This window comes from Condylostylus longicornis, unplaced genomic scaffold, assembly GCF_029603195.1.
Source record: "Condylostylus longicornis isolate FDR11 unplaced genomic scaffold, ASM2960319v2 ptg000045l, whole genome shotgun sequence".
NCBI lineage: Eukaryota > Metazoa > Arthropoda > Insecta > Diptera > Dolichopodidae > Condylostylus > Condylostylus longicornis.
In genome coordinates this window covers 1,548,363-1,560,997 of record NW_026578014.1, presented here as the reverse complement: position 1 = coordinate 1,560,997, position 12,635 = coordinate 1,548,363, and the positions used below count along the sequence as shown (strand labels likewise).

Here is a 12,635-nt window from a genome sequence, read left to right as displayed (position 1 = left end):
AATTTTACTGGGCAATTCATCTGCATCGTAAATTTTTTTCATCGATTCTGCTTTATATGCCGTTTTCTTTTTATTTGGTTTATTATACCTCTTTTTCACAAAAAAAAAATATAATACGAACAAAAAACGGTATTTTAAAATTATTCACATAAACACGTATTGTTCTACTTATCGCATTTCATACAATTTTCCATGAACACACACCAATACACATGTGCATATAAATCCTTATATGTTTGTTCCTCACGATTGTTTTTGACATGGTTGTTAAATTCGAAAAAAATAATAATAATAATAACAACACATCTTTAAAATAATACTGCAGAGGCATCTAGTTATTACTCTCCATATTACGATTTATATTCAGATCTATATTTTTATACGATTTGTTCACAAATATTCAGTGATAATGAACTCAATAGTAATGATGAAAATATGATTACCTATGATATTGATATAAATAAATATGATGAAAAAAATTCAAAAGTAAAAACGGATGAATATAATCCTTTAAAAAATAAAGATATTCAATCAAAGGTAGATAAAACAGAAGATATTTACCTTATGAATAATGAAAATTTAAGAAATTCTTACAACAAATATGAAAATACAAAAGATTTTAAAAAGAATATTAAAAAAAGAAATGCTATATTAGAAAATGACTTGCAAAATCAAAATAATAATATGATATCGAATTTTTCGCATTTCGAAAAAACTAACTATACTAATAATTCAAATCATCATCTTGAAAGAAATTCACAATTACATGGAAATTCTTATGATTTAAAACGTAAAAACAAAATAAATGATAGTGGATCAGATCACACTATTTTAATAAATGAAAATAGTGATGTATCACATGGTAACCAAATAAAAATTAAAAATAAAAATTTTGATGAGATGAAATTCATCAGAAATCAACATAATTCCAAGTATAAAGACGTACCTATCATAAATTTAAAGCATAATAGTGAACAATTGGAAATCCGTTTCCCTAAAAATATGCAATTTAATTCAGATACAAAAAATATAGAAAACATAATTCAAAATAGTAACCTACTTCAACCTAAACTTCATTCAAAATATAAACAAAGAAAAGTTTTTAATTTAAAAATTATTAAAGATTTTCTAAAAAACTTTATTTCCTGGATTTACTCAATAAATTTTTATAAAACTTGGAAATATTACATTAATGATTCTGATAAAATTTTCAATAATGAAACAAATAATTATGATATTTATTCAAATTCTTCAATTCTCTACAAGGATAATTATATTGAAGGAAAAAATAAGAATATTACAGGAATCAACTTGTCCTATTACTCATTACAAAATATTATAGCATTAAGCAATACAATATCACCTTTAATTAACAGTAGTAGCACATCCTATTCTAAAGATGATAAAAATAAACCTTTTCAATTCAATAAAGAATACTTTTTGAATAATTCGATGAAATTAGCAAAAAATACTATTGATGAGCATAATGAGATTACTAACACAATTCCGAATGAAATTGTATCATCAGAAATGAAAATTAGAAATAATTTTTATAAAGAAAATTCTAAAGAGTATCAAATTGAAAGAAGAAAAAATTACTCAACCTTCAGACCAACAAACAAAAGAAATACATTACATATAAAACATTCAAAAATGCATTCTCAATCATCATCTAAAAAAATTAATAGTTCTTCATTTTCTAAAAAAAAAAATGAAAATATCATTTCAGATATTTTCAAATTTAAATTTGATAAAAAAATTTATTATACGATACCTTCACAGGTGAAAAATATTTTAAGAAATGATAAAATCAATAAAATATCATCATCATTATCATTATCATCTTCAGACTTAAAACATAATATTGTTACACTTTTGAATAGTTCTAGTAAAAATTCTACTTACACTAATAAAAAAAATCAAAATGAATCTTTACAATATTATAATGATGAAGAATTCAATGATAGAAACATGAACGATGTAATATATTATTATGATATTGATAATATTGATGATGGTCACGGTGCTAATGATAATGATAATAATATTAAAAGTAGAAATGATAATATGAATAATGATAGTAATAAATATAATGACTTTCATATTAAACAACATGATCATCATCAATATCATAATCATAATAAGTTTTCTCTTAAAAATCCGAATACTTCAATTATACAATTTTCATCATCTTTAAATACAAGTAGTACTAGTCATATTCCAATACCAATTTCAAATTTTCGAAATAATGATACTTTTATTAATAATACTATTACTATTACTACTAATAACAACATCAATATTATTGATGTATTAAAAAATACAAAAAATATACTAAAATTTCTTGACCGTAATGTCATTGATGAAAATATAAAAGAAAAAAATTCTAAAGATTTTGGTGTTAAAAAAAATCATATTGAAAATAAATGGAAAAGTAATAAAACTACTACTTTACGTAAAATAGAAGAAGAAAGCAATAAGTTAAAAAAAATAAAACAACCAAAAAAATATTATAAAAGAAAACAAATGAAATTGAAAAAACAAAATAAAATGAATGGGATAAAGTATAAAATGAGTAGAAAGAAGAGGTCTAATCAAGCTAATGGCAACAAAAATCAATCAAATAATTTTACTGACATGAAAAGGACTACTCAAAATGAGGACAAAATATATTTGAAATGGCTTTGTAAAAAGCTTAAAGCTAGAGGTTGTACAATAAACTCAATATTATTTATGTAGAAAATACCAAAAAAAAAAAAAAAAAATAAATAAAAATCATACAACAAAAAAAATTAACTTAAATAATACTCGTATAGTCTGTTAACACGTATAACTCTCCTGTATTATTATATATATGTGCAGTATATTATAATGTGTGTTTGTACTTTGGGACAATATTGTATACTTGAGACAAAATTTTCAATATTAATACTAATATGTTTTATTTTCACACAAATGTAGACATACCAGGTTTTTTTTTTATTTTTCTCTGTTTTTCGTAACATAACATGGCAAATGAATGTTTTGTAGTTATTTTGTATTTTATCCCAACTTTAAATAGATTTTTCGTTTATAGGTTTAAATTTATTATATATATATATACATATAAACATATACATTACACACATGTATATTATTTGGTTTCTGTTCTTGTTTCGTTTGTTTTGTGTTCTTTGTCCTTGTTTTCAAAGTAATGTGACTCTGAAGGACACATACGAAAAAAAAAAAAATGTTTTTGACTAAAGGGAGAATAACAAAACAAAATATAAAAAATTATATTTATTATTTTTTGTTATTTGTAATATTTATTTAGGAATATATTTAATTTTATTTTGTATGTTTTCCTTAGGATTTAAAATAATGTATTTTTTGTATTATTTCAAAAAATTATATTTATGAAAGTATATGCTGAAAAAAAATGGATACCAATAATATGTGTGCAGTGCAATATGTCCATATTATATGCGCTATATGATTTAAATGATTTAAATGAATACTAGAATGGAGAATTTGGAGATTTAGAATAAAATATTATCGAAGTTTTAAATATTTATTAGCAGAACTGCTTTGATATAAAAATAAAATTTAGTATTTTATTTATTCACATGTTCGTATTACAATGAGTTAGGCAGGAATAGTGAATGTCTTGTTATTGCATTCTAATTATCGTATTGTTTTCACAACGCTATCTCGTATACATTTTATCAATGTTTTTAGACCATTAAATGGAAATGAACCAAGTGATTTAAATCGTGTGCTGAGTATAGTGAATTTTTTTTTATAGTACAATAAATTCAAATTCAAAATTCCCTTCATATAAATGCTTCAGTGAAATCAAATAGCATAAAACTTCTAAACGAAGTGACTTAATGAAAATGAAAAACTTTTTTCCGTCATATAAGAAAAATTGAAATATTTAAAAAAAATCTTCTTGTTTCTATCAGTATTTTTGAAGGTATGCCTCGTAAAGCTAAACTGTTACCCAACTAACACATTGAAAATAATAAAATACATAATGTTTATTTATTTATTATTTCTTTTAATTTTGTATGTTGTTAAATTTATTTCTATGGAATCCTTTTTTTTTCATATTTCGTAAAAGCTAAAATAATATTGTGAAAATAATTATTATTAATATACATTTAATATATGTATGGAAGTGTATATATACTGCACAAAATTAATTGAAGCTTATCCTTATCTTATCCAAATAAGCAGTAGCTATTATTAAATAAGAAAACACACGTTTCTTTGATCTACAATATGTAATTATTTCCTTTCTAAGAATCTATTAAACAAATTATGTTTGCTTACAAGTATAATATTTTTATACTGTGTATATAATTTAATCAAAATTACACCATCCGTTATAAATATTTCTCTGAAATTGAAACATTAAAATTTAAAGACATATGTATTGAAGTATAACAAGAATATATTAAATTAATCCTGTAATATACGTACGAATAATATTGATTCTATAATTATTGGAGTCTCACAAAATAATTATTGTTAAATTTATTTACAAATTAAATCATTGCAATTTTAATATTTAATTAGAAAATTAATTATGAATTTAATTAGAAATTTTTATTATTGAAGTGATATGGCAGCTACCATAAGATTGGACCAAAATGCTATTAGCTTACAAACTTGTAAATTTTAAAGATTTCTTTTAAATTTAATTTTAATCCTAATAATCTTAAATAAAAACTTTTTTTTTTATTTTTTTTTTTACTCTGTTGTAAATTTATATTTATTGTACATTGGTGAATCTTATATTAATTTACATTTTTTTTTTCACTTCTGAACTGGTTTTTCCAAATAAAATTAAATACTTTTCAATTTTTTTTCCTCCCATTTTTCTTTTGATGGTTTACTCATCTAATCTGGAAAAATCCATTGAATTATGGTTATGAAAAAAAAAATTGTAATAACCGTAAAAATGAAGCTAACAAAGAAAAACTTTCATAATTTAATAAAAATATAAAAAAAAGAAAACAAAAAAGAAAATTAAAATCTTTATGGAAATTTAAAGTAAAGAAAGAAAGAGATAAAATATCTGTTTCTTTAACTAGTGTAATTTTCGGTGTTTCTGATGATGGATAAATAAATTGTAAAATATAAAGTTGCCTTCGGTTTCACTGTTTTAAATTTTGTATTATTATTCGTTCTAGAATTTTTATTTATAAAAGAATAAAATTTTAAAAACGCTTAAGCACGTTGATTTAAGCACGTACCTAGAAAAATAAAAATTATTAACATTCCCATGAATTTACTTACCCAAATTATTTTCATAATCTTTAAAATAATCACTTATTTCTTTAATAACGAAATGCTTTCATTGACCTAAAGAACAAGGCTACCTGTATGAAAGGTTGTGATTTTTAATGAAAGCATAAAATTGAATTTTTGCATACGGCTAGGCGTATTTTTCTTAGAATTTTTGAAATTAAATCAATTCTTGATTTGGAATAAAAGAAATAACTCTTCTGAAACTTAATAAGTTTCATAATGGCCTTTTGGATGAAATAATAGATAAAAGTTTAGAAAGCTATTAAATTTAACTTTAGATACAGCCTTTTGCGTATTGGAAAATTACATGACATTAACATTTAAATATTTTTGCGCCTAATTGAATGCAATAATTTATAGTTGGTACTCGACTTATTTGGTATTTTTGTGCCTAATTTTTTTTTATCCATTCTTGTTAAGATTTTTCGTACGTTTTCGTTCTTTTTTAAGTGAAGTAGCTATATGAAAGAAAAAAAATTCATAATTTTTTTATATAAATTTGTATAATTCTTTGAAGTTTAAAATTCAATTTTGCTTACATATTTACAAAATTATATTTGCATACAAATTATAACTTTATTTTTCCTTTATATCAAAATTATACCGAGGAAAGCATCTCATTTTGTTTACTTAGTTCACATTTACAAAACAAGAATCTGTAATTTTTCATTACTTAGATATTAAAAGTTTGATTATTTATGTTGTCTTTTTGACGACCGCATTGCATGCAATAAGGTGGGTTATGTGATCACACCGTATTTCAAAAATCGTGTTTTCGATGGAAACACACAGTGTAAAGAAGTGGAAATAAACTATTTTTAGAGAGATGTCTGTCTGTCGAATTGTGTGTACAGGCATGTATTTCGGCATCGGCTGAACCGATTTTGATGAAATTTTATGTATGGGCTTGTTTTCGCTATGCCACAGATTAATATACATGTGCAATATGTCAGGCCTCGGAAAATATAGTTTTTAATGGGCCGATTTTATACTTTTGGGCACATATAGGGCACATGTACATAAATCAACCGGTTTTCTTGAATTTTTATATAAAAATTCACGGTGTTAAAGTTACGAACTCATACATTTTGAGTAAAAATCTGATGTAGTTATGACTAACCACATGTGATTTTTACTCATCGAGTGAAATATTATTTTTTTCAATGTCATTTGCAAGTGATAAAAACTTTTTCGTATTTCGAATCTCGTTGTTCAAAAGCCTTTTTATTTTTTTCACAAATATCCTAGCTTGTGTATATATATATAAATATAATATTTATGTACGTAAAAGACAGAAAAGTTGAATTGTATAAAATAATCGTACCCGTAGCATTACAAAAATAAAAACCATAATGATAATATAAACTCAAAACAAAAAACAATAAGGACTCATAACAAATTAGGGATGAGAAAGAAAATGTTTTAAGATTTTATTTTTTTCTTATATAAAGATTTTAAAAATTATATTTAAATGTTTAACTTTTGTATATTATTTTTGCTAAAAGAAAATGCATTTGACGCTATAGTGATTTATTTTTTTGACATTTTGACAAATATTTTTACAATAAAAGGAAAATTATTTTAAAAATTTTGAAAAATGAAATAAGGTTAAGTGTTCATTGTATAAATTGTGTTGATTTTTCAACTCTATGTTTCCTTTTATGTTTAATATAAAATCAAGTGCTACATTATACAATTCATATTGTCATCATATACAAAAGAAGGAGCTCTTTAATATTAAAAAAAAAAAAGTAGGTTTGAATTATTACGAATGAAAACATAAAGAGTTTTTTGTTTTCAGATACTTGATCATATTTCTATACCACACAATAAGCCCTTTATATTCATAAATAATATAATTAAATATATACAGCACTAGAATTTTCATGCTTTATGCTTTTATAATTTTATATAGAATTCTTGACCGGTAAACATTACTTTTATATGAATTTAGTATTCTAGGTTCTGACCTCTATATTAGAATTTGAAATAATTTTAAAATATTACATATAAAATAAATTTTATGTCTTTATTGTAGGTTAAATAAAAATTTCAAATTACATCATAACTTTTGTCGATGAAATTTTAATGTTGTATAATAGCAAGTTATAATAAAGACTTAAAAGCTATTTTTAAAACAGGTAATTATAAAAATTCACTCATACGGCTATGAAAATAAAAAAAAAATAGTTCATTATTAAATTATTCTCGTGGATTTTTTTTGTTTTGCGTTTTGAACTCTATTCTGTTTTGTCTTTTATATTTGTGTAATAAATTACATATTGCTTTTTTCTGTTCCAGTAATACCTGGAACAAGAAACAGCCTCATCTCTATGATTTTTTATGATTAATATGACGGTTTTTAGAAGATTAGCTATTCGACACGAAATAGTTACTTATAGAAATTTGATTTTTTTTAAATTGGGTAGTGTTGAAGCTCGTTATAATAAAGAAATAAAATATCAAATAAGATTATAGGACTTTATATTTTAACAATAATTTATTTGGAATTACAAGTTTATGAAAGCAAAATGATAACTAATTTGAGTAAATCACTCAAGAATATTTAAATACATTTCCGGAAATCTTTATTCATATGTGTCTAAATAAAGATTTTTCGTACCCAAGTAACATGTTTTACATAATCGTTTAATTTCAACTTTAACATTTTTTGAAGTAAAGTTTTTATTATTTTTTTCTATAGAATGCTTTTTACTAAAGATGGTTTTATCCTTCAATTTCCGTTTAAATTATTAAAAAATAATAAAACCAGATATTCTTGTTTTTTTTCCTCTTATTTTCATTTTTGTTTCGTTTCTTATTTAGTGTTTTAATTTTCATCTTTCATCAGAAAAGAGAAAAAAAAAATAATAAAATTTAATACCATCTTATTTCTCGTATGTTCAACAAGATTGAAGAAAGCAAAATTATCAAAAGGAGAACAAAACAAAAGAAAAACTTTTCTTTTCTCTTCTTACTTTTTATAAATTAAAAACACGTTAAGAATAATAATTTTTGACTTTCTATTAAAAAACAAAAAAGTATAACAAAACAAAAAAAAAAAACGTATAACAAAGCAGAATCAAATTAAATGAGCACAAAATTCCCTCTTAAAATTTCATTGCCATGTCAAATAGATGATGGCGGTAATAATCTATAATATAAAAAAAAACACACACAATATACGTATAAAAAGTAATAAGAAAAAGAAAAACAAGAAGAAGCAAATCCTTTTAAATTATACTAGTAAATTATTTTCTGAGAGAAGGATTTTTTCTTATCATTTTTATCTCAAATTGATACAAAAAAAAAAAATTGAAAAACCAAAAAACAAAAAAAGGCAGAAAGTAAAAAAGGAAACTTAAATTATCCTTATTTCTTTTTTTTCTTTTCTTGCATTGTGCTTTTCCTTTTTCTCCTACTCATTTTATTTATTTTTAACGTTGTTTTACTTTTCTATTTTTAACTTCGCTGAAATAAATGTTAAATGACGGTAAACCAAAAGCCAACAGAAAGCAAGCAAAAAAAAAAAAGAAATTAACTAACAAACCAAAAGGAAAACAAAATTTACTGTTGTCTATAAATATTACAGATGTAAAAATAATAAAAAACCAGAAAAAAAAACCTACAAAAAGTCTGTGCAAGGTTGTTTTAAAATTCCACCATTCTATCTTGATACTTTTTTTTCTTTTGTTTGTTTTTCTATGGTCTATCAAAATGTCTTTGTTTCGACTACGATTTTCGCAAAGAACAGTATTCACAAATAATGTTAACGGTATAGGAAAAACAATTTTTTTTTTAATGTTTTTCTACTCCTCTGAATAATTTACATGAACAACAATAACGTGAATAGGAAAAAAAAATAGAAAATATAAAAAACACAACCAGCATGCAGATTAACAGAAATATTTTGCAAGTAGGTATATATTGTACGCGGTTCAAAATAACAACTCCTCCAAAAAATATACATATATTTATGTATATATATACGAGTATAAGAGTATATCTACTGAAATAACAAGGAAAATTAGAAAAATAAAGAGAAATTTAGGAAAACAAAAAGATAGAATAAAACAATAGAGTAAAAAACTGGCCGCCGAAAACCAAAAGAATATTAAAAAAGGTTGTCCGCTATCCAGATAGACAGCATGAATATGGAAAAAGAAGAGCAAAACAACAAATAAAATCCAAACAAAAAAAAAAACATACAAAAATTATAAAGATTAACACTAATTCGTAGCATACAAAAGTAATAATAATAACAACAACAAGCACAAAAAAAAAAAAAATTATTTCCTTAAAAAAATTTATATATGTATGTTTGTGTATATATAAAGTAGAAAAAAGATAATATAAAATAATTGGTTATAAAAAAAAAATTCCTTTTTTCAAATGAATAATATTGTGTATTTAAAATGCTTGTCGTGTTCTGCCAGAATGACTCTTAAAAGAATGAAAGAGCAGGAAAAAAAACACTCAAAAAAACAAAAGAATAATGTAAATACATTACAGTTTACACAATACACATGTACTTTTGCATTTTCACATATACACAAACATACATAATATTCTATAAATTTAGTAGATAAATGAAAAATAATTCTTTTTTTTTTCTAACCGAAGTACAAAAAAGTTAACTATGATAACATGTTTTCAATTTTCAAGTGAAAATCAAATAATAAAATATAAATTTAGGCAAAAACCTGTAATGAATTTCTAGTTATACGAAAGAAAAAAACCGAGAATACACAGTGAAGTGTTATACTATTTGATTTCCAAAAAAATAAGAGCTGAAAACCATTCATTCAGTTTTTTTTTTTTGTTAAGAGTTGAAAGGACAATAAAAATCTGAGTAGTAAAACATTTTCACGGCAGAAAATAATTTTGATTAACCTTTAAAACTAATGAGATTGAAAATTTACGGATTTTGTAAATTCTTCATATCGAAAATCATATTCGTAGATTCTATTTAGCTAATCAAAATGAAGTATACACACAAACATTTTCATTTTTATAGGCAAATTATTTTAAATATTTTTATTAAGATTTGAACTAGAAGATTAAAGTATAGGTTCATGTAAGAAAAATTGCACGATATTATCCGTTGGAAATAGAAATTGTAAACGTTAAATAATGTTAATGAAAAATAGGAAGAGGAATTGAAAAATAAATAAATTGTATTTGATTTTCTTTTAATCAAAAGAGTTTCTAATATGCAAAGATAAAATGAGAATTTAAATTGCAATGCTCTTATAACAGAAGTTTTATCGTATTATTTATTATATACTCGTATAAAGATGAAGAATCTAATAGAACAATTTGAGAAAATATTAAAGAACAATATTATACATAGGTACTCGTACTTTGTACATATAAGTATACCCCAAATATGCGTACTATATTCTCCAATTATTAAAATTGGCGAAAACTTGCAATTTAGAAAAATATGCGTTCTTATAATTATAATTAAATGAATTTAGTTTTCAATTTGAAATTGGTAAGAAAAAATTTCCGAATTCGAAAAAGTTTCACTTTTGAATTTTATAACATCATCAATAAAATCAAATATTTTACATATTTGACTTTAAAAAGTGATCAATTTACAATTTTATTTTTCGTAAAATTATTTCAATTCGACACTAAAAATATGCAATTTTAATCGGTATTTTCCGACAGGTTTTTTTTTCTTTTTTATAATATTTTACATTTTTTTGCTTTATATACATAAATTATAAAAAAAAAATTCATTCTAGAGTAATTTACAAGAATTGAAAAAGGAAAAAATGCAAATAATTTTTTATAGCCTCGGGAATCGAAATACCATTACAACATTTAAAACGTGAATAAAATTTGAATAAAAAAAAAACAAAATACGCTTTAAATTCTATTTAAAAATTTATTGTATAGATTATTAAAATTTCGGTGGAAAATGTTGAAAAAAAAAAAAAAATTTTATCAACGTTTTTTTATAATGAAATTCTATAGATGCTATATATATGTGCTATGTATATATGTTCCTATATAAAGCAGGAATGAATAGTCTTTTTAAATAAATTTTGTATCGATTTTTGGTTTCCTTTGGAAAAAATCAGAATTATGGTTTTATTTTGCTTTTATTACCAACATTTTATTTTGTATATTTTAAATATTTTTTTTTTCCAAGTTAAAATTTTTTATTCTATATCAGAACGTTTGTATTATAGTGCACATTTTATATGTAAATGTGTTTATAAAAAAAATATTAAATAAGGCAAAATTGCAGAAATTATAAAAACGTATCTCTAAATGCTTTTATATTTTCGTATTCGAACATAATAAATCCAGCCCTATATTTAACGAGCCAAAATTTGGCTATTGGTTAATTGGAATCAAAATATGAGAAAGTCGAAATTGATTTTAATTAATAAAATTGTAACTTCTAAGCTATTCAGAATTTTAAAATATTTTAAAAATCAAGTAATATTAAAATATACGAATAAAATTAAGTTTTATTAATAATTATGATATTAAAACACAAATTGATTTTCTTACATCCCACATTTTTTCAAATAAATTTCAACTTAAAATTATAGGAGAATTTCTGTTTCTCTTATTAAATTATATAAATCTTTTAAATAATGTACAAATACAATATAATATGGCAAAATATAACAAAACTAATAGATCGAAATTAAGAAAATAAATTTTATATTTTTTTTTTTATAAAAATAACTTTCACGTTATATACAACAATATTATGATATTAATTCTTCTTATTTATAGCTGTATTAAGTCTATATTTTAATATATAAATTCAATAAGATTTCATTCTTTTATTTGTATACTTGTAATATTTCTAATATGTTTGTGTATGTGTATTTTTACAATAAAGCTCTAATAATTTACTTTCCATTTATTCTTATTATTATTATTTTTATTATAATATCCTTAAAAAAAAAATATGTAATAATAAAATAAAACACCAATAAATGACAAAATAAATTTGATGACTCTAAATATACATATACATATTATAATGTATGTATCTATGTACATATATTGTTATAATTATATACTAGATGTAAAAACATTTATATATCTAAAACTTACATTATATATGGGCGTATATGTGCACACGTAGCTTAATTACAACTAGTGTTGTTGCGTTACTTTGATTAGAGTGAAAACGGAAGCAAGAAAGGTTTTACAATTTTGGCAGCTCATTTTTTTTTTTTTGAAATTAAAAGTTTTATCAAATTTCTATAACAATGCCAGTTCTAATTTTTTTTTTTTAATGAATTTCTGTAAAGTAACTCTTAATCTTTTTGTCAGAAAATATAGTAAATTGTTTACAATAACCT

General features: G+C 22.3%; 1 protein-coding gene across 6 annotated transcripts in view; it reads left to right on the top strand.

Annotated features, from left to right (window-relative positions):
- The window catches only part of LOC129610626 (very low-density lipoprotein receptor-like), a 162,540-nt gene that overhangs the window by 130,368 nt on the left and 19,537 nt on the right, over window positions 1-12,635 (top strand). For 4 of the 6 annotated variants that reach the window (XR_008697100.1, XR_008697101.1, XM_055523253.1 and 1 more), the window contains one exon: window positions 326-2,707. The exons of the other annotated variants lie outside the window; for them this stretch is intronic. Coding sequence is in view for 2 of the 4 variants with exons in the window: in XM_055523253.1 (XP_055379228.1) it covers window positions 326-2,707 (2,382 nt within the window). In the remaining 2 variants the exon portion in view is untranslated. The remainder of the gene's footprint in view (window positions 1-325; window positions 2,708-12,635) is intronic. 6 annotated transcript variants of the gene reach the window in all.